The 23,584-nt window shown below is 42.0% G+C and overlaps 1 protein-coding gene across 1 annotated transcript; it reads right to left on the reverse strand.

Annotated features, from left to right (window-relative positions):
* Positions 1 to 8,954: 8,954 nt before the first annotated feature.
* Positions 8,955 to 22,485, reverse strand: LOC143441013 (vascular non-inflammatory molecule 3). The gene is made up of 7 exons (XM_076928041.1): positions 22,153 to 22,485; positions 21,912 to 22,042; positions 16,987 to 17,179; positions 14,310 to 14,601; positions 12,766 to 13,136; positions 11,482 to 11,655; positions 8,955 to 9,244 (listed from the first exon to the last, which is right to left on the reverse strand). Exons 1-7 carry the CDS (start codon positions 22,363 to 22,365, stop codon positions 9,116 to 9,118), a joined length of 1,503 nt encoding a protein of 500 aa, XP_076784156.1. The 5' UTR covers positions 22,366 to 22,485; the 3' UTR covers positions 8,955 to 9,115.
* Positions 22,486 to 23,584: the final 1,099 nt, after the last annotated feature.

Here is a 23,584-nt window from a genome sequence, read left to right on the forward strand (position 1 = left end):
GTGACTCACTGTCCATTCAAGAGTTATTGGACTCTCATGGGCTACAGAGATGCTTCAGCCGTTAAGAACACTTGCTTCTCTTGCCAAGGACCCAGGTTCAGTTCCCAGCACCTATGTGGTGGCTTACAACCACCCTTAACTACAGTTCCAGGAGATCTGATGCCCTCTTCTGGCCGTCGAAGGCACCAGGCACACATGTGGCACACATATACACGCACAGTAAAAATATCCAATCACGTTAAAACATTTAACAATCTATTTTAAAGGCCCACGGTTCAGTTTCTGTGTATAGGTGTAGTTTCTGTAGTTTGATTATAATTTTTAGTTCTATTGCACTGTGATCTGATGAAATGTAGGATGTGATTTCAGTTCTTCTGTATCTGATAAGACTTGACTTGTCAGTTCTTTGTTCTAAAGAGGACTCCATGGGCTGCAGAGAAGATTCATAGTCTGTATCTGTTGGACAGAATAGCCTATGACAAATAATCTATGTGAATTCAGTAACTATCTGTTAAGGCCCTGTGATATGCAGTGCAGTTTAGCTCTAAGATTTTTTTTTGTTGGGGCTGGTGAGATGGCTCAGCTGTTAAAAGCACTGACTGCTCTTCCAGAGGTCATGAGTTCAAATCCCAGAAATCACATGGTGGCTCACAACCATTCGTAAGGAGATCTGATGCCCTCTTATGGGTGTCTGAAGACAGCTACAGTGTACTTACATTAAATAAATAAATAAATAAATAAATAAATAAATAAATAAATAAATACTTTAAAAAAGATTTCTTTGTTGACGTTTAGTTTGCACATATATCTAGAGATGAGAGTTGGGTATTAAAATAGCCCTCTGTTGTTGCATACAGACCTATCTGACATTTTATGTTCATTGGTATTTATTTTACGAAATTTGTTTCAGTTTACAATTGTAAATTGTTACAACCCTTCATTTATACACACTGGCTTTCTTAATGTCTTCTAAGTGCTTTTGGCTTTTACTGTACTTCACCAGACACCAGAACACACACGACAGCTTGTTTTCAATTTCTGTTCACCTGATAGATTGCTTTTAGTCCGTTGACTCTTAGTCTCTAGGTGTCCTTTACATGGAGAGAATAGAAGACTGTATCTAATATTCTTTTCTTAAGATGATTCTCCTATTTTTCAGTTTGAGAACTTCATACATTCATATAATGTGTTTATTTGACAGACTCTGCCTCCCATTCCACACCCCCTCATTCATCCCCTATCCTCCCTACACTTTTCCCTCCCAACTTCATGTGCTTTTCTATCAACCCCCTGTATATGCACATGGGAGTAGGACTGTCGATGGGAGCATAGGAAGCCTCTAAAGGGCCCCACCCCCATAAAACACAGACTCTTGTTCTGCCAGCAGCCATCAGTTTCTCAGCTAGAGTGGGTTTCATGAGCTGGAACTTTGGTTGATCTTATCTTGCCCAGGTTGTAGACACGTGGTCTTGTTGGTCTGTTACAAGTATGTAGATGTGACTGCTGTGCATTCAAGTGTGTGATGGCCCTGCTGTGTCCCGCAACTGTGCTGCTGCTTATGGCTACTACTTTGGCCCTTTCCTCCTGCAACTCTATGATGATCCTTGAGTCTTGAAGGTGAGGCTTATAGATGACCCATTTAGAGTTAAGAACTCAACATTTATACGTTGGCCAGTGGTGGATCTCTGCACTAATTATCCTCTACTGCAGAAAGAAACAGCTATGTCTTGATCTTGCTGTGTTGAAGTGTTTATATTTAGGTTATTGTAGGGTGACAATTACTAATTATTGTCGTGTTAACTATTTAAAATCCCAGCCTGAGGTTTCTACCCTGACCTTGATTATCAAGTTCCCAGAAAACAAACACTCATTAGACCTTTGTATTTACAACAAGCCTTAAGCAGCACAAGAGCTGGGCACCTGCCTACCCTCCATGCTGTTAGAATCTATTTCTCTATCGATAACCCTGTTGTTATTACTGTGTTTCATCTGGGCTGCTCTTAGCTCCAGTTGGGCAGCCTCAGGTCCATGCTCACGTCTCTTATAACCCATGGCCACTTCTCCTTTCTCCTCTCCTGCATGTTCTTCTTTTATCCCATGGTGACTTCTTCCTTTTCCTCCTCGAGGTCCTCTCTGACACAAGAGAGCAGAACCTCAACCCCACCTATGTCTCTTCTGCCCAGCTATTGGCTGTCAGCATCCTTATTCACCAATCAGAATTAACTTGGGGGCAGGGTCACAGGGACTACTGCACACTCCAGGTATTGACAGCTCGCACTTAGCATTACAATAGACAGTAAGAGACAAAACCTCAACAAATTATGAAAATTGTATTGGCTGACTTCCAGCTTGCTTGGTTGCTTGCTGATTACTCTGGCCCCATCAAAATCCTAAATTGCTGGTTTAGTGTCTTGAACATGTTAGATAATTTCCCCTAAATTTCTTTTTCTTTATGTACCATTCTCTTGAAATTTATTCTTTCCCATGCTCTCATTCAGTGAGACTCTTTCTCCCTCTCCTCTGATTGGCATTCCTTTAAGTAGCTTCTGCAGTTCTGGCTTGCTGATCCTGATCTGCCTTTGTTTGTGTTCATTATGAAAGCTCTTTCTTTAACAATTTTATGATAACTTTGCTGAATATCAATTGACAGTTATTTTCTTCCAGAGCTTGAAATACATGCTTTGCTGGCTTCAAGAGTTCCTAACTGAAGATCCTATGTTATTCTGACAGTCCAGCCTTATTAAGTAAGTTGGAAGGTTTCTCTTATAGCTTTTAATAGGGTTCTGTTGCTTTCACATGTCATGGGGATGTTCTTCTCTTGCCACTTTTATTTAGGATTCTAGATGTTTCTAGTATCTGAATGTCTTAGATTAAGGAAGTTTTCTGTTATAATTTATTAACTAGATTCTCTGTGTCTTTGGTGGTGGTATCACTCATCTCTGTCTATTCATGTGTGTGTGTGTGTGTGTGTGTGTGTGTGTGTGTGTGTGTTTATGTGCAGTATGTGTAGATGGTGACTATACCCCTGTGAGGCAGAGGCAGGGTCTAACATCTTTCACATGCTCTGCCTTACTCCTGTGAGGCAGGGTCCCTCCCTGAACTTGGAGCTCCAGGTTTTGGGCTAGGCTAGCAGGCAAGACCATACTTTCCTCTGGTCATGAGCCCCCACAATTCTGGGGTTGCAGGAACATGAAAATATAAAACCGTATACAGTTTGGAACTTGGGTTTAAATTTCCAGAATCCAGGTGAAAATCCAAGGATGGTAATAACCATTCACATAACCCCATCCTTGTAAAAAGGAACAGGCAAGGATCTCTGGAGCTTGTGGACCTCTAGCTTGACTCCTAGGTCAGTGGGAGACCCTGTCTCAAGGAAATGATGTGAAAAGAGATAGAGGAAGACAGCCAATGTTATCCTGTGACTTCTCCATATGTCTGTACACACACACACAAACACACAGACACACACACATCATACACAACCCTCCATACACACACACACATCATACACATATCCCTCCACACACACACACACACACACATCATACATATATCCCTCCATACACATACATACACACACATCATACACAACCCTCCACACACACATACACACAACCTTCTGTACATGCACATTCACACACAAGTACCATGCACATATCCCTCCATACACACACACACACACACACACACACACACACACACACACACACACACATATATATATATATATATATATATATATATATATATATATATACATATACACAACCCTCCATACACACACACACATACACACACAACCCTCCATACATGCACATTCACACACAAGTACCATGCACATAACCCTCCACACAAACTCACATGTGCACACACAAAGAGGAAAAACAAGGTTAAATAGATGAGAGGAGAAAGAATTCCAGTGGGAAACTGTGGTATGGGATAGCAGGTAAGTGATTACAAACAATAAAAAGGAAAACAGAAAACAAGATACTGTGGTAATTTGGATGCTCAGCCTAGGGAGTGGCACCATTAGGAGGTGTGGCCTTGTTGGAAAAAGTGTGTCACTGTGGGGGTGAGCTTTTAGACCCTCCTCCTAGCTGCCTGGAAACAGTTTGCATCTGACTTCTTTTGGTTGAAAATGTAGAACTCTCAGCTCCTCCAGTGCCATGCCTGCCTGGATGCTGCCATGCTTCCTGTCATGATGATAATGGACTGAACCTCAGAACCGTTAAGCCAGCCCTAATTAAGTATTGTCCTTTATAGAAGTTGCTGTGGTTATGCTTTCTTTTTTACAGCAATGGAAATCCTAAGATAGATGGATTTTCAGTTGTGAAAAAATTCAAAAACAAAATTAGATAAATATGAGAAACATGAGTTCTGTATTAGAAGTAGTTCCATAGAGGGACAGAACTTATAGAATGTCAGGAGCCATAATGGTACAAGCTAATAATTAGCAGGTGATTATCCTGAAATGGCTTGCCTTAGATTATTAAATAATCTGCGACAAATGAGCCCTTATTCAGCAAGGCTGTAAGGGACTTATTTTAGGAAAGATTCCTGCTTTTATTATGCTTTTCCTATTTAATTATTATTAAACAAATATAACAATCACTAAGCAATAGCACACCTCTTTGGAGCAGATCTCTGCAGATCCATGAAGATGTACTGTCTTGTAGTGATGCTATATAAATAGAGGACTTCTTAAGTCTTAATGATGATCCTATAAGAATTCCTAAAATTATATCAATGATTACTAAGCTCTTTTATAGTGGACTGCTATTTGGTCCCTTTCTGACAGTCAAAACTGCAATGAGAACTCTGCCAGTCTCCCAAGTGTCACCAGTTAATTGCTCTTAGATAGTAACCAGACTTTCTCCTACTCAGAGCACATTCCAAGAGGTTGTAAAACAATTAACCAAAGGTCATTAAAAGGGAACTAGCAATTTTTTATAGTGCTGGGACAGAAGATAAAATATTGCCTGGGTTTATCTGTACAAAACTTCACTAATTTCTTAGTTATAGTTTTAAACTTTCAGTGAACCTGTGGAGCTAGACAGGTGATGGATGTTTAGCCAGATAATTATTCCTAATGAATATGCATGTAAACATTCTCTGTTGTAAACTTCTATTTCAATTTATGATTTGATTTTTGGTGTGAAGTTGTGATGAACTTTGTAACATGTGATCATGTATTCTGAAAGATGTATAAGTACTGAGGACAAAGAGATGAGAGACAGAATATAGATAGACTAGAATTTTTCCCTTTCCCAGATAGAATAGAAGTTTTCTTTTTCCCCACTCAGGACCTTTCCACTTTTCCTTTTAGACAGTTTTCATAGGAAACTTTTAACAACTTAGTAAACTTAGTAATAAATGGGTTTTTTTTTTTTGGTGGGGGGTGTCGAGACAGGGTTTCTCTGTGTAGCCCTGGCTGTCCTGGAACTCACTCTGTAGACCAGGCTGGCCTTGAACTCAGAAATCCACCTGCCTCTGCCTCCCAAGTGCTGAGACACCACTGCCCGGCTAGTAATAAATGCTATAACCACATCTCTAAGTGTCTTTTCATCTCTAAGGTCTTTTCTGTGACCTCGGACTAGCAGGCATAAGTTAGAGTCCAGCAGTTCCTGTTGAGATAGAACAAAGGCCACATTGCCTAATCTTCTGTTGTTAGGCTACAGGTGTTAATCACCTAAGTCTGCAGTCTTTTACCCTCAGAAGAAGTTTTTAGGACTTTTTTAGAAGTTATCATCAGCATTTCAGTACAGGTCAGAGAGCCAGAAAATCCTAAGACCCTCAGACTTTAAAGCCATCACCAGAGTCCTACTCTGTGCCCCTGCCACTACCTTCTTCAGACCAGGAGGTTCACAGCAATAGAATATACATATACATACACATACACACAATATGTATATATATATATATATATATGTGTGTGTGTGTGTGTGTATAAATATATATTTACATAAATATATAGAGAGAGTGAGGTTATTAGACTATCTTACAGACTGTGTTCCAGTTTGTTTAACAATGGCTGTCTACCAACAAAGGTTTCAAGAATCCAGTAGTTGTTTGGTCCATGAGTCTGGATGCCTCAGCTGGTCTTCTGTAACTGTTGGAATATGGAAGGAGTAGGCTTTAATGCCAATGAAGGGTGGGCTTGCAAATGTCTAATGCAGTGGTTCTCAACCTTCCCAAAGCTGTGACCCTCTAATACAGTTCCTTAGGTTGTGGTGACCACCAACTGCAAAATTATTTTCGTTGCTACTTCTTAACTTAGTAACTTTGCTACTGTTACGAATCGTAATGTAAATATCTGTGATGTGCAGGATATCTGGTATAAGACAACCCCAAAAGTGTCAGGACCCACAGGTTGAGAACTACTGGTCTAACGTTGGCCAGAGCTCTATTATACTTCTTTGCATATTGGTGCCCTCTGCTGGCCACATTTGGTTTTGCAGTCTATGGTGTAGACGATTGTAGAAGATCAGAGCCCCCTCACGTCCATGCCCCCGCACAGGGAATAATTGTTTTTGTTAAAGGTGTCTTCCAAGGGTTCCAGGAGAGTGAGAAGCAACTGTAGCAAGCACTACGTTTGGAACAGGCAGAGCTCTATCTTCATATGTTCAAGGGCTTCTGAGAACTAACCAACTAGGAGCCGTGGGTGTAATGAACTTGTTTGGAACTTTAGCATCTTTGGGCTCTAAAGTAGTAACTGTCAGCTAGGTCCATCTGCCAGGCTCAGGTGCAAAGCCATGGCACTGCTGGTTTGTTCTCTGCCAATGAGATCTATTCTCAGCCAACCAAAGGTGGGCGCTCTTCTTAAGCACTTGTGGCTTCTTGAAGCTTTGCACCCTTGCCCTATGAGTGTCTGGGCTTCCTGCCCTCTGTGTCTGCCTCTCTGGGACCCTTCTTCACCCATGATTAACTCACCAATTTTTAAAAAGTAATTCATTTATTTTTATGTGCGTTGGTGTTTTTCCTGTCTGTGTGAGGGAGTCAGATCCCCTGGAACTGGAGTTATAGCCGGTTGTGAGCTGCCATGTGGGTTCTGGGAATTGAATTAAACCTGGGTCCTCCAGAAGAGCAGGCAGTGTTCCTAACCTTTGCGCCATCTCTGCAACCTCAACTCACCAATTTTTAGGCTACTGGCTTTCAGAAATGTCCCTGTCACGTACTCAGAAATGTTTAATCAACCCACTGAGCGTCCATGTCTAATCAAGGGAACATGAAATTAGCCTTCACCTGATGGAATCATTATTTGTATACAATAACAACAGAGCAGTTCCTGCCAAGAAAATTTTCTTCTTATCTAAATGCAGATTGTACAGTCTATATTTACATATACCTGAACACATACATCAAAGCTGGATGCACTTCCAATTAACAAATTTATGCTATCCCAAGTACATGCCTTCCCCATGGTAGCCTGTTTTCATTTGCTCACAACACAGTGTTGTATACCGAGTACATTATAAAGAAAAAGGATTTGACTTTGGCTCCTGGTTCTAGTTTGAAGACAAGGGCCCACTCTTATGACTAAAGAAGTTCCATTGAATGCGAGGCATCCATTTTGGTACCCACCAGCCCTTTGTCTGTGACTCCAGTCCCTGGAAGATAAATTCCCAGTAACCCTGATTCAGTGACACAGACACACATCAAATGTACAACCATGACCATCTACTTGTTATGATATGACTAACTGCTTTTTTGCTTCTGTAACTTGCTTACACAGATAGCCAAAGATTGTTTTGAGTTGCCTAAGCACTTAGCAGAACAGAACAGTTTTTGCTTGCTGGCATAGATATTGAAGGTCTTTCTGTGGTTTTTCCTTTTAAAAGTCCTTCCCTAGGACTGGGAGCCCCGAAGGGGACTGGGACTCCACAGGAAGACCAACAGAGTCACCTAACTTGGACCCTGGGGGACAGCCCTCAGATACTGAACCACCAACCAAAGAGCATACACAGGCAGGACCTAGGCCCCCTGCACATATGTAGCAGATGTAAAGAAAGCTCTTCATGCAGGTCCCCCAACAATTGGAGCAGGGGCTATCCCCAAAGCTGTTGCTTGTACATGGGATATGTTCTTCTAGCTGGGCTGCCTTGTCTGGCCTCAGTGGGGGAGGATGCGCCTTGTAGATACTTGATGTGCCAGGATGGGGAAGATATCTGGGGGGAGGGGTGTCTACTCTTCCAGAAAAAAGGGGGAGAGAGGTGACCATGAAGAGGAGCAGCAATCAGGGTGTAAGTTGAATAAATAAAAAATAAATAAAAAATAAATTTTAAAGGCCTTCACCATACCTCTCCTTCAAGGCAATCTCATATTTGGCTCAGAAATTGTTCATCCTTCCTATTAACATCTAATCAATAAATATTTTTTAGTATAATTGGATTGAGTCTATGGTCTTTTCCCAGGGGTCACAAACTCCACAACACACACATCTTTTCTTAACCGAGTCCCAGAGTGGTGCTATGTGCTAGGCCACGCCTCTTGTGCCAGGCCCCGCCTCCATCCTAGGCCCACCACAAACACACCTACAAAGCCACAGTATTCAACTATGGGTCTCCACCCTGATTATTGAAAGAATCACTTCTAAAAACCATTGTTGAATTAAGTGTCTTGCTGTTAGGGTATCCACCAGCGAAGATTGCTCAGACATGGGTTGAAGCCACTAGTCTTTGTTAGACAGCCGGCGACTACACTGAGTTTTCGGGATCCTAATATAGCCCCGAGCATTTCTCAGAGTAAGCTTTTGCGCTTTTTTTTTTTTTTTTTCCAAGTGCCTATGTGCTGAGTTTTACAGTCTAAATGGTACTTCCATCACAGAATCAGTTGTGCTAAGTTTTGGGTGACTACTACAGTCTGGGAGCCTGTTACATGCCCCACTCTCTTAGTTCTTCACAACGGAAATTACATTTGCTCATGAATTTTGGAGGTAACAAACCATATGCAAGCCATAGCACCCCAATCGCTTTTTATTTTATTGTTTCGTTTCACTTGGTTTGCCCTTTCAGCAGCTTACACTGTTCCTTCTAATGGAACGCTGCAGATCCTTGTTCTCTCACATTACGGCCCCACCCTTTGCCAGGCTAATCCTGACAGTCCCCAGTGAAGGGAATCATTGCAACTTCCCAGGTCCCTGACCTAAGCGTGGAGAATCTTTCTCAAACACTCTTCCGTACAGGGCCATCACTAAGACAGGCAAAGAGGCCCCACTTTGGCTCCTCAGACGTCCATCTCTTGAGACCTGATGAAAGACAGATGACAAAGGGTTAACGCCAACACAGAGTTCAGTTTCAGGCAGTATCTATCTCCCTTTAGAAATATCCTGCTGCCAGGCGGTGGTAGTGCATGCCTTTAATCCCAGCACTTGGGAGGCAGAGGCAGGCGGATTTCTGAGTTCGAGGCCAGCCTGGTCTACAGAGTGAGTTCCAGGACAGCCAGGGCTACACAGAAAAACCCTGTCTCAAAAAACAAAAAAACAAAACAAAACAAAAAACCCAAAACAACAAAACAAAAAAAAAAAAAAAAGAAAGAAAAGAAGAAAGAAAGAAAGAAATATCCTGTCAAAAGCAGAACTGGGTGGTACATAGTACATTAGTATACCTGATTTGATGGCAGAAGACTCGGCTTTATGACTTTGGTCTAACTGTAGAGGAATGGGGTAAAAAAATATAGCTAACAATCCCTTTGAAGGATAGTTAAATAACATACAAAATGTATTCTTTAAAGTCATGAACCACAGCACAAGAAGCATTGAAACAGCTTCTCAACACCCCACGGAGTAGCTCTGTGTGTGTAAGCAGTGTTTTCCACTGTACTGAGCACTTAACTCAAGGTCTTGTTCATGCTAGACAAAGTCCCTACTCATAATCTATATTCCTAACTCTTTGAAATGTATGTTTGCTTTTTATTTTATTTTTTTGAAATATTTATTTATTTTATATATAGGAGTACACTGTAGCTGTCTTCAGACACACCAGAAGAGGGCATCTGATCCCCTTACAGATGGTTGTGAGCTACCATGTGGTTGCTGGGAATTGAACTCAGGACTTCTGGAAGAGCAATCAGTGCTCTTAACCACCGAGCCATCTCTGCAGCCCGTATGTGTGCTTTTTAGATTTATTTATTGGTCTTATTTGTATGAACATTTGAGCAGCATGGATGTATGTCTGTTCACCACACACAAGCTTGTTTTCCCGTGGAGGTCAGAAGAGGTTGTTGAACATGGATTCAGTAGAATTGGAGTCAGAGATCTGCAGGAGCCAGCATGTAGGAAACAAGAATCAAACCCGGGTTCTCCACAAAAGCTGCAAGTTCTCCAAACCATTTTTCCAGATTAATGTTTATTTTATGTATATGAATGTTTGGCTGCATGTTTGCATTTGCATCATGTGTGCACGGTGTCTGAAAGATCGAGAAGAGGGCATCAGAGTCCCTAGAACAGGAGTTACAGGCACAGCTGTAATGCCTGTCATGTATAGCTAGCTAGCTAGCTAGTTAGTTAGTTTTTGAGATAGAATCTCTACATAGTCCTGACTGTCCTGGAACTAGCTATGTAGATCAGACTGGTCCTAAACTCTCAGAGATCCACCTGCCTCTGCCTTCCAAGTGCTGGGATTAAAATTTTATATTTTTATTTTGAGACTGTCTCACCAACTTGTCAGTTCCATTCGACTGGCCTTAGACTCACTTTGTAGCCTGTGCAGGCCTTGAGCTTCAGACCATCTGATCAGTCGTCTATGGAGCTTGGGTTACAGGTTCCTCCCCCAGGCCCAGAGAACTACACTGTGTGATAGACTGGTTAACTTGAGATTCTCTGTTACACAAACAGTTATTAGCAATCCATATTCTAATTTTTAACTCCCCCAAGACTTTACAGTTTTGTAGATCAATGCACCCCAATTTGTCTATCACAGGGTAAATCTGCATTTACAGCTTGTTCTGTCTCAGGGCTAGTGTGACCTGTAAACCATCTCCCATAGACTGGGCAATATTTCAATATTGCTCCCTTTCCCTCTCTCTCTCTGTCTTCTTCTTCTTCTTCTTCTTCTTCTTCTTCTTCTTCTTCTTCTTCTTCTTCTTCTTCTTCTTCTTCTTCTTCTCTTCCTCCTCCTCCTCCTCCTCCTCCTCCTCCTCCTCCTCCTCCTCCTCCTCCTCCTCCTCCTCCTCCTCCTCCTCCTCTTCCTCCTCTTTCTTCTTCTCCTCTTCTTCCTCCTTTTTTTTTTTTTTGGTTATTTTTGTTTGGTTGGTTTGGGAGTGTTTGTTTTGTTTAAGACAGGGTTTTCCCATGTAGTGCTGGCTGTCCTAGAACTCTGTAGACCAGGTTGCCCTTGAACTCATAGGGATCCGCCTGCTTCTGCCTCCCAAGTGCTTGATAATAAGCATGCGCCACCACCACCCAGCCCTTTATTTCAAAGATCCTTATTACTCTGGTATACTTCATGTATTCAAAAGAAATGTATCCTCTTGAAGACCTCTTACTTCATAATATCTTTCCAGGGCCAGTTGACTCCCACTTAAGACGATCTGTGGGAAAACATATTTCGTCCCAAAGGTGCCGCTGAGAGAGAATTCCTCAAACTTCGTAAAAGCTGACCCAACGGGTTCCCCACAAGTTCTCAAGTTAGTGGTTTGACACTTTAGCAATGTACATATCTATGTAGAGGGAGAAAAAGAAAAAAAGTAGTCATAACTCACTTTCAAAGAATAGTTTCTATTTAAGTAGCTGCAATTTGCTAAATATTAAGTCAGATTTAATGGAGCAAGGTTTTCATTACACATGTTTGTTTGTTTGCTTGCTTGCTTGCTTGCTTCTTTGTTTGTTTTTGAGACAGGGTTCTTCTGTCCTGGAACTCGCTCTGTAGACCTGCTTGGCCCCAACCTCAGAGACCTACCTGCCTTTGCCTCCCAAGCACTGAGATTAAAGGTGTGTCCCGCTGACACTGGGCAATTAGTACACTTTTACTGGAGGAAAAGTCAATGCAATTTTAAATGGTTTTTTAAGGCATTTGCTTTGGTTAAATTTATTTTAATTTACTCATGCATCCATGTACCACAGTAGGTCACAAATTAACCTCCAGCTGAAAAGTCCTCAAAACGCATCTCTAAAGTAATGAGAGGATGCACAGAAGTTGTAGTGGTTTAAACTTGAACTTGCCTGCAGAGAATTCTTCAGTCTACTTCATGCATTTCACCTTGTAGCCAAGAAAAAAAAATTTTTTTTTTTTCTGGATAAAATGAAACAAGTTAAATGTTCTGGGGGCTGCAAACAAATTCATGATAAATGCAACATTATACCAATTAGCTGAATTTAAGTCAGTATTTAAGGAAAAGGTATGATACCTGTGCTGATTATCTTATATTTGACACAGCTAGTGTCATCTGGAGGAGGGACCTCAACTGAGGAAATGTTTCCATCAGATTGTAGACAAGTCTGAGGGGGCATTTTCTTGATTAATAGTTATTTATGTGGGAGGGCACAGCCCACTATAGATGGTGCCACCCTTGGGCAGGTGATTTTGAGTTGTATTTAAAAAAAACAAAACAAAAAAAACAAAACAAAAAAAAAAAAACAGACTAAGCAAGCCACGGGGAACGAGCCAGTAGCAACATTCCTCCACGGGCTCTGTTAGTGCTCGCCTTGAGTTCCTGCCCAGACTACCCTCGGTGATGAACTGTAAACCCTACCCTCCCTAAGTTACTTTTAGTCTCGGTCTTTCTTCACAGCAATAAAGAGCAGTGACTTAGAAGAAACAAGCACTCTACCTGTAAGTAATACTGGCCTTCCACGGTATGGAGTCCATCAAAGGCACCCAGGGCATAAGCCTCATCCATTCGGCTCTCAGACATCTTGTAAGTCAGGTGACAGCACAGGTCTTTTTGACAAACTGTGTAATTGCCAGCACTTCCTGTAAGCTTGGTGAAGCTGAATTCATCAAAATAAATCATCCCTGGGAAGTCGGCCTGCTCCGATGAGAATGGCTTGACAGTCCTGGCATAGGCACTCCAGTCAACGTCTGCAGGGGAGGCCTGCTGGCGGGGCCGAGACCTCAGCTCTGAAAGCAGTAGCTGGCCGCTCTCTGTCTCCATGTCGTAGTGGTAAACCCTGACAGCCTCCGGACTGTAGATCCCACTCCCTGTGGCCAACATAATAAAACGCAAATGTCGCTTCCAGTTATTTTACGATGACAAAGGAGAACATTCTCGTGGGAACTTAAACATAATTAGACATAATGTTATTAAAGCACAAAATGCCTTTTAAAAAGATGTTAACTCAGTTTGACTCTGCTTTTTATCTAAGGTACTGGAATGAACATTTGAAGGATTTTTAATTTTTTTTTTTAATTTCCCCCTTTTAAGTACAAGAAAATGAAAATTTCCCCCAAACATAAAGGATAATTTCTGCTCTCCAACGACCTAATTAGTCTATTCCAAAGACCTAATTAATCTACTCGGGTTTAAAATTTGTTTGCCATATTGAAAACCAGTCATGAGAGAAGTATTCGCCTTAATGTGGATACTACCAAGAGTAAACTCTAAAACCAATTAAGCTTAGTAATTCTGTCATCACATTAAAAGGTTTAACTTTGCCAGGCAGTGGTAGTGCACGCCTTTAATCCCAGCACTTGGGAGGCAGAGGCAGGTGGATTTCTGAGTTCGAGGCCAGCCTGGTCTACAGAGTGAGTTCCAGGACAGCCAGGGCTACACAGAGAAACCCTGTCTCGAAAAACCAAAAAATCCAACCAACCAAACAAAAAGGTTTAATTTCAATAGATGTTATAGATGTTGACTGGAACATTCCTAGCGTTGACTTTTTTTTTTTTTTTTTTAATCTTTGGTTGTGAGCCTAGTCTTTAATGGCCCCGAGCCACCTCTCCAGCCACAACCACCACTTTTTTTTTCTCATTACCTGACCTCTTTATAAGTTCAGTTCCCCTCATGAAGCATAGAGATAATATTTGCTTCTTTTACTTATCACAATAAAGCTCTGTAAGCAGGAATTTATGCTACTTGCCAGGCATGAAATGTCTATAAACCCAGCACTTGGGTGGCTTAGGCAGAAGGATGGTAAATTTGAGGCCTGTCTGAGCTATCTGCCAAGATCCAGTCTCAAAAACAAAGCAATCAATTGCCTGTCCTCAGAAAATGAACACATAAAGCAAATCAAAGCAGAAATTCATACTGTTATTAATTTTATGGGAGTAGAGTTAGTCATAGAGCCATTAAGGAAAAGTTTGTCTTAAAAAATCAATGGAGAGTTCGTTCCCAAGACAACTCTTGCCACCTGATGGATGACTGGCCAGAGTTACCTGTCATGTGCATTCTGGTGTTGTGGGTGTTTGCAGCAAGCAGGTTGACCCCCATGCCTCTGGCCCATGCTGAATGGAATGGAACGGCTGAAAGCAGGGGCAGAGTGTTGTACCACGCCGTGGGTAAGAGAACACTGTCAACCTGAAAGTCTTTCACAACCATCACAGCTGGGTCGTAAGAAAAAATGTCAAAGCAAGTGAAGACGCCAAACTTCCCAAAGGGGGTGTCAAAGGTCACCAACTCTGAATCTTTGGGAAAATCAAACTGAATCTCTGGTTCAAAAAGATTGTACTGTCAAAGACAAGCATAAAAGCAGGAAATTAGTATGGAACAAATTTACCAGTAGATATGGTCAGTACCTTAAATCTTTTCTTCCACGTATGCCGATGTGCATATGGTTCCATGAAGATTTGCAAGCATCATGCCTGTTATATAAACTATCTATGAATTTCTATGCTATGACATTAATCCAACATGTTATGTTTAAGCACCAATGAACAAATGAACTCAAATGACATCTAAGATGTAAATATTTCTAGCTTTAAAACTGCAGAATGAAAAAAATCTTTTACATTATTTTAAATTGTATCTAAGTGTCTATGTGTGGGTACCAATGGACCAGAAGAGGGTTTCCAGTCCTCTGGTGCTACAGTTAAAAGTACTTGTGGGTGCTTGGAGTTGAACTAACATCCTCTGTAAGAGCAGTCTGTGCTCTTGACTGCTGAGCTGTCTCTCAAACCCACAGACAGGATGAACTCTTGAGTCTTATAATTTTAAAACTGTTTCCACAGTTCCACAGTGTTCTTTTTTTTCTTTTTTCAAGACAGGGTTTCTCTGTGTAGCCCTGGCTGTCCTGGAACTCACTCTGTAGCCCAGGCTGGCCTCAAACTCAGAAATCTGCCTGTCTCTGCCTCCCAAGTGCTGGGATTACAGGTGTGCGCCACCACCACCCAGCTCACAGTGTTCTTTAAATATCAACAGTATTCCCTGTGTGAGGTTTAACATGTGTTAATAAACTTTATTATGTCTACTGTGGCCTTTATATAAATTAAATCGAGTTGACTTAAAATTAATGTTTACCTTGGAATTGTTAAGTATTGCAAATTACTAAGATATTAGTCATCTCATTTTTTTTTCAGCCTGATTGTTGACTTTTCAGTATATATATTATATTGATGACAGCCATGAGGGGGCTGCAGTGGTTTGAGTGTAAATGGCCCCCACAGGCTTTAAGATAGGACATAATTAGGAGTGACCTTGTCGGAGGAAGTGTGTCACTGGAGTAGGCTCTAAGGTCTCAGATGCTGAAGCCAGGCCCAGTGTCTCACTGCAGCCTGCAGATCCAGATGAGAAACTCTCAGCTATCACTCCAGCGCCATGTTTGCCTGCACGCTGCCACGCTTCCTACCACAACAAAAATGGCCTTAACCTCTGACCTGTGTGTCAGTCCACTGAAATGTTGTCCTTTAAAGGAGTTGCTGTGGTTGTGGAGTCTCTTCACAGCAATAAAACCCTAAGACAGGGATACTGACGACTCCTGAAGTCCCACAGCAGTTTGCCCTCAGTACTTGCTACTTGTCAGGCAGCTGAGTGTGCCTTGCTTCAGTATGGTCTCTTGTGAATCCTGACTGCTTCGCCCAGGTTGGGTTTTCACTTGGTTTGATGTGTGTGCTGGTGCAGCCTGGCATCAGTCACCCCATACCAGTGTTCCTGAGGCTCTCTGTCTCCTCCACTCACCTTCTTTATGGTAGTGCATCCTACACAGAACAGTGAATGGCTCATTTGGGACAAGCATGTGACCTCACTGGGATGTAGGAGTAAGGAGGCCATTTCAGGGTTTCCAAGTAACAGAAAAACATCTTTGTGGACTTCATTCATAAAGATGAGAACTTTGTGCTGTGCACCTGTAGCCAAGTGAGTTCTAAACAGACAGTCACCCTGAGCAAAAGCTGCTGGTAAAGCCTAGAAGGGTGGGATAATGTCTCTGAGAAATGGGCTGCTTGTTCCTTGAATGGGACCTACATTCTGTGGAATAAGTATTCTTTTCAGCTACACACACATGGGTATTTCCCTCTTTTTTTTAAAGAACCATTTTCTGTTGGGATTTTGTTTCATAGCATTCAAAGCATCACGTTGAGGTAAAAAGTAACATAGTATAAAATAATAATATATTGTGAACCCCCAGATCCTCTGACATTAACTCAAAGATGGAACAGCATTTCTCTTTTCCCAAAGGATATTTAATCTTTTTAAAAAAAGATTTATTTTATTTACTCAAATAAATAGTAGCCGTAGCTGTCTTCAGACACACCAGAAGGGGCATCAGATCCCATTACAGATGGTTGTGAGCCTCCATGTGTTTACTGGGAATTGAACTCAGGACTTCTCAAAGAGCAAGCAGTCAGTGCTCTTAACCACTGAGCCATCTCTCCAGCCCGGAATATTTAATCTTTGTAAGGCTGTTATCACATCTATTTTAACATTTTTCTACATTCTACTTTATGATTAATTCACACAGATAATCCTTAACTGGTATACAAATAAACAAAATTGCCCTTTCAGCTAGAAATGGTAAAAGTTATGAAATTTTCTGTAATAGTTCTATCTTCAAATATATATTTACGACACAAACAACAGAAAGAAACCAAGTTTAGTGAAGGCACCAGTAATTCTTACCTTATGGTAGCGGGCTACTAGCCTACCCTCAGAACTGAAGACCACATTGGTATTATATTGGTAACGGCCATCCCTGGGGCACTGAGGATCAGTAGCGTTGCATGGCTTCTTGTCCCCAATATTTGCCACGATGTAAATAGAGTTCTCCTTGGCGAGGCAGCTGAGTCTCTCTTGTACTGGTGTGTAGCCAAACCTAATCCAACAGATTGCCCCAAGCTGATGTCATGACGGCGACCTCCAAAATATCACAGCGATGCTATATTTTCCCATTTCCCATGATGCAACAGCTCTAGTTCAAGAGTTGGCAGAAAAGGTTTCAGACCTCACAAGCAGACTGGGGAGATGGCTCAGGCAGTGGAGCACTTGCCTTGTAAGTGTGAGGACCTGAGTTCAGATCCCAGAATTCATGTAAATGCCAGGTACAGCACCGTGAACCTGAGATTATCCGCAATGAGGAGATGGGAATCAGAAACAGAACCCAGAAGCTTGGAATCTGCTGGGCTGCTTTATGTAACAAGGCTCCAGGGAAATGCGAGACTCTACCTTAAACAGGAGTGCCACCTAGTGTTTATCTTTGTGATTACTGGTGTCTTCTACTGTGCCAGAGAGTCCAGGACAAAAGCTTAGAGAAGACTGAAGAGAAAATAACATTCTATCTTAAAATGGGGGAGAGAAGTTATGCAGGGACTTGAAATTTAGCAAACTTCTCTATGAGAAGGGCCTGGTCTAGAACAAGAGCTAGAATATTACAGATGTGCTGCTGTAAACTGTCGTCAAAAACAAAGTAGCACGTGACAGAAAACAGTAGGTCCGATGCAGGCCATCGTTTATGGGGAGCATGTCCAGTGGGGAAGAAAACAAATGCACACAGGCCTGGCTCAGTTTTCTCAGCCAAGAAAAAAAATGGGATATGCAGCTTCCTTTCTATCTTAGAGGGTTCTCAGGGAGAAAAGTACACATCATGAAATTGTCTTTTATATTTATCGCAGACTAAGAAAGGAATGTAGTGAGGTAGCTTCAAATATTTGAACATCTCTCGTGAGAGAGATTTGTGTTGTGAATCAAAATGTACTCAACAAGATGGATCAAAGACCAACTTTATGAGGAGGAAGATTTTGAAGAAAAATCAGGTAACAGATGTTAGAAGGGAGGCTACTCTCCATGAATAAATATGCTTGTTAGTTATTATAATTTCCAATATAACATAGTACAGAGGCAACAAGTCTATTCGGCTACCATGGATTAGTGCAAATGACTGAGTAATGTGTATGTACAAGTATGTTCATGAGTGCACTTGTGGGCGTGGGTGCACAGGGATACATTCATGAAATCAGATGACAGCCCTGAGTGTGGTTTCTTAGTTCCTTCCCCCATCCCTGTTACCTCTCATACAGTGTCTCTCATTGGCCCTGGACTTCCCCAAGTAAAGTGTTGGGAGCCGACTTTTAGCAGAAAGCGGCTATCAGCTTTGCAGCCATCTTGAGCCATATACCCTGACATGAGACTTGGATTACAATAGCCTACAACAGCTGAGAACACTCCGATAATCTTGGTTTAGATACCTTGGGTGTGTGAGATTAAAGGTGTGTGAGATTAAAGGTGTGTGAGATTAAAGGTGTGTGACTTAAGAGTGTGATTTAGAAGTGTAGAGATCAGATTTAGAGACAAGACCTAAGGGCATGATTAAAGGTATGACCTGAAGTCGTGGCTTAGAAGTGAGACATATAAAAGGTTAGAGGCGACAGAGAGAGAACAGATTACTTGACATTAGGTAGAAGACACTTGGCTCTAGAGAGAACAATTTGGAGTAACAGAGATTCAGACACTAGGAGTAGGAGTAGACATTAGACACTCGGAAGAGAAGAGATTGAGTACAACTAGGAACTAGGAACTCAAGACTTGGGACTTGGACTAGGAAGAGAGACTGAAGAATAAACGGGATTGAAACACACTCTGTCTGGTCTCCATTCTTTGAGTCTGTCCTCACTCTCTCTCTCTCTCTTGCTGAACCCTGACCCACAGACCAGAGCAGCAGCTTGGACCGGGACACAGTGGCCACCAAACTCGGGGCAGCCCGGGCCTCAACATTTTGCTCAGGCCACGACAGTAAAGCTAGACTGTCTGACCAGCAAACACCAGGGATTTGAATGTCTCTGCCTCCCAACTTGCCACTGCCAAGATTTCATGTGTGTTTCTGTCCCCAGTTGTTACATGGGTTCTAAGGCTCAAACTCAGGACTCTACACTTTCAAGGCAAGCATTTTATGGACTGAGGCCTTTAGCCAGCCATCAAGTGGTTTTAATTCCACTTACCCTAATTACTAATACACAGCCTTCTCCATTTTTCTTATAGGTAATATGCAAATAGTGACCCTTGCTGTTGTAAGTAAGCAATTCGGTATGCCCAGCACACCAGGTACAGCTCCTGAAATTCAACAAAATCACATTGAATAGCAAACACATCGATGGGTTTCTGTAATTATGAGAAGACAAGCAGGACCATGACGGCACACATGTGTGTACAGACGACATGTGGGTTCATATGCGTGTACACACATGAGCAGGTGCATGTGGGTATCCAGGTAGAGACTGGAAGTTGATGTGTCCTGCCTACAATTCTCGGTTTATTTATCAAGACAGAGTGTTTCACTAAACAGTTTGCCAATTCCTGCTAGTGCAAATAGCTAAGTTTCCCGGAGATTCCCCCATCTCTCCCTCCAAAGTACTAGACTACAGATGGCCTCTGTGCCTGCCTGGCTTTTGTGTGGGTTCTGAGGAACTGAACTCCAGATAACACATTTAATTGGCAAGTGCCTTATCCGTTGAACCACCTCCCCAACAGTTCCATGTTGTTGTTTTGCTTTGTTTCAAGAAGAGTCTTGCTGTGCAGCCCAGGCTGCCTTTGAACTCAAGAAGCAATTCCTCCCACGTTTTTCCTGGGTACTGATACCCAGTTGATTTCTTCCTTTTTGTTCCACAGAGCTGAATGTTCATCATTGGAACAATTCAGTGTTAGGATTTCATGAGCCACTTGCCTTCCCAACTTAATAGAATTCAAGTAAGCATAGCTATCAGATTTACGGGCACATTCTCCTAGGAGAGTTAGCTCCAGTGACTGCATCATGTGAGGTATGTTTTAATCCAAGCACTAGAATGACAGCAAATAACAACTACCTTTCATGCTGGGAAAAGCCTTCAGGAAGAAGACACTGAGTCACTATCCTATGCTTCCTGTACACACAGATCATGTGACATTTTGGAAAATACTTTCTCAAAGGTAGAAGACTCAAGCAGCAGAGCACAAGTATGGGAGCATTGGACTTACTTTCCAGCTGGCTTCAGGTGGTCAGAATCATTTCTAAAACCTCCTCCTTGGAACAGTGCTTCTCACCCTTCCTAACACTGGGACCCTTTAACACGGCTCCTCATGTTGTGGTGGCCCCCAACCATAAAATTATTTTTGTTGCTACTTCATAAATATAACTTTGCCACTGTTATGAATCACGATGTAAATACATGTGTTTTCCAATGGTCTTAGGTGACCCCTGTGAAAGGGGTCAAAACCTACAGGTTGAGAACCACACTGCCTGAAGGCAAGAGATAGAAGTCTGAGCAGGTAGGTACATGTAGATATAAAATTAGCAACTGAAAGCAGTTTTAGAATTTCCCTACTTAAAAAAAAAAATCACCTGTGAACTATGCTAAAAGGTAATTACACCTAAAACAATCTATTTTATCTTCTTTTAAAATTATGCATATAATTACATAATTAAATATATATTTTAAGAAAGTTATGCCTAAACCACAGTTATCAACAATTTCTAAAATCTCTATAAGAACAAGAATTCGCAGTAGTTTATACTCGGTTTCTTCTATCAAAAAGTCGTTGTGACCTGAGATGTTAGAGAAGAGATGCTGCAGGGTAAGGGGTCACAAACAGCATTTCATTTGACACTCTTGGCTATTCCATCAAGGAAACAGATGGGATTTCATTGCCATTTATTATAGAGCATGGTGTTAGGAACACAGCTCTGAAAGGGTTAGCTTAGGAACTGTTTGCACACTTTCTCCATACTGTCTGTGGGCTCTGCCCTATGGATCCCCCGAATCCCCTGCAGGAGCCTAACCAGTGTCCTCCAATAGACTGCTCAGGTGCCATATTTTATCTAAAAGCTGCCCTTAAATTCTCAACAGCCTCCAATAGGACTTTCTTCACCAGTGATGTTTCTCTCTCTCTCTCTCTCCCTCTCCCTCTCCCTCTCCCTCTCCCTCCCCCTCCCCCTCCCCCTCCCCCTCCCCCCTCCCCCTCCCCCTCCCCTTCCCCTCCCTCTCCCTCTCTTTCTCAATCTCCCCAGCCTGCCTATCTTTGTCTCTGTTTCTCTGTCTTCTCTGTCTCAGTCTGTCTCTATCTCTCTGTTTCTGTGTTTCTCTGTCTCTATCGCTCTGTCTCCCTCCTGTCTATCTGTCTCTCTGTCTGTCTCTCTGTCTTTACAGCCAGTTCTGCAAGTGTAAGTTGTTTTAGTGTTTCTTAGAAACAGTGACTTTTAAAAAGAAAAAGAAACACAGGCTCATTATTCCTTTCTCTATTCTTATGACAGATCCTGGGTGAACCCACTGACTTGTACTTGAGAGCACAGGTTCCAGAAATAACATTTTCACTTGGCTGAAACTTAGTTAAACATACTTGTTGGAAACAGTCCGCACGCTAGGTTTTAAAGAGAACTACGGTTATAGTGAATCAAGCATTCTTATCCAAAGTCATTCGCCGGATGAAGACACGTTGAGTATAGACACTAAGAAGCATTAGGGTAATGCACCAACTGTCTAATCATCAGAAAAAAATAACACGTAAAGTCTGGTGACGTTACTGCTCTATCTCACCATTAACTCTTTGTTGAAAGAATAAAAGAGTCGGCATGATGTTACCTTTTAGGGTCTCTACAGGGAATCCAGTTCACATCAGGGTCTGGTATATCCTCTAGGTAGGGGTAAATAGTCTCCCTGGTGAAGATCCAGCCATAGATTCCATCTTCTGGGGTCACAATGATCTGTGCACCCTGCTCAAAACAGGCATGGAAAGAAAAGTTCCTCATCATTTTTAAATACCTACATTCCTGTCTAGTTGCAAATCTATAGCCCATCTCAGACATGGATAAAAGAGTGTTACCTGTCTGGCTGCCAGCTTGATCGCATTCTCCAGAATGTCTATGTTCTTGTTCATCAGGAGCAAAGCCTCTTCGGTGGAAACAGGACTTTCTGTTTTGTTTGGCAGTATAACAGCATGCTCATATACCGCAGCAATAAAGGTGTCCATTGAACCCGCAGCCTGAGCAAAGAGGACAAGACTCACTACACATTGTAAAAAATATAATGAAACCATGATTAAAATACAGTGATCGCTGAAAAACAGAAGGTGTTTCTACTGTCTATCAGTAGAAAAATATTCAGACTCAAGCCCTGACGAGAGCCAGCTTCATTTGTCTCTCTGTGAATATATTATGAAACATGGCATTGAGGAATGGGGTTACGCAAGGCCGGCAGGCAGAAGTACAGAATTACGTGAACATGGGTTTGCAGGAATTGTTGACATTATTCAGAGGCCAGCTCATCTCTAAAAGGAACTGAACCAACCAGTTGAGTTTATTCAAAACACACTAGTCAAATTCTTATTTGGTGTATTTTTAAATGAAAGGTATTTTATTAGCATACCAATATTACCATTAGTAGGGTCCATACTGGGATGTTCTGGAAGACAGCTATCACATCAACAATTTGTTGAGAATTTATACTCATGGCTGTAACAGGGACAAAACAGTCTAAGAAAAGTCTCCAGGGTTTTGTTTTTGTTAGATTTGTTTTTATTTTATTTCTATGAGTGTTTTGCCTGTATGTATTTGTACCAGGTTCATGCCTGGTCAGGTCAGCCCAGGAAGGTCAGAAGATGGTGTCAGATCCCCCTGGAACTGGAGTGTCAAGGGGTTATGAGTCACCACAAGGATACTAAGAAATAAGCCCAGGTTCTCTGAAAGAACAAGTGTTCCTAACTACTAAGCCATTTCTCCTGCCCTCTCCCCACCCCCTTTTTTTTCTCATTTGAGAATTTCATACAGGTCTAAATACAACCCCTATCCTCATACCTCTTCTCTCTCTCTCTCTCTCTCTCTCTCTCTCTCTCTCTCTCTCTCTCTCTCTCTCTCCAACCCCTGTGCTTAGTGATACAGGAACATGGCTAGCCTTTCAGGTTTTCCATACCTGGTGGTGGAATGAGGGAGTCTCTAGCCAGAGACCTGGGGTGGGGGCGGAGAGCCTCAGGAGGTCTATGGAGACAACTCTAGCTGAGACTCCTAGGAATGAGGGCATAGACACTTCCTGTAACCAAGCAGAACTCCAAGTGAAGGGATAAAGACAGCAACCCAACCATAAAACCTTTGACCCAAAATGTGTCCTGCCTACAAGACGTGCAGGGACAAAGCTGTCACAGAGACTGAGGGAATGTCCAACAAATGACTGCCACAAATCAAAACTCTTCCCACGGGCAAGAATCAATCCTTGGCGCTATTAATGATACTCTGTTATGCTTGCAGACAGGAACCTAGAAT

Source organism: Arvicanthis niloticus, chromosome 30 (genome assembly GCF_011762505.2).
Source record: "Arvicanthis niloticus isolate mArvNil1 chromosome 30, mArvNil1.pat.X, whole genome shotgun sequence".
Lineage (NCBI taxonomy): Eukaryota > Metazoa > Chordata > Mammalia > Rodentia > Muridae > Arvicanthis > Arvicanthis niloticus.

What these genes read in the sequence shown, in the direction of transcription:
- LOC143441013 (XM_076928041.1), bottom strand. Translation starts at nt 22,365, where the DNA reads ATGGTTTCATTATATTTTTTACAATGTGTAGTGAGTCTTGTCCTCTTT. An exon ending in CCCTGTAGAGACCCTAAAAG is followed by an intron (nt 17,180 to 21,911) that starts GTAACATCATGC and finishes CTGTTGGATTAG; the next exon opens with GTTTGGCTACACACCAGTAC. An exon ending in CACCAGAATGCACATGACAG is followed by an intron (nt 13,137 to 14,309) that starts GTAACTCTGGCC and finishes TGTTGGCCACAG; the next exon opens with GGAGTGGGATCTACAGTCCG.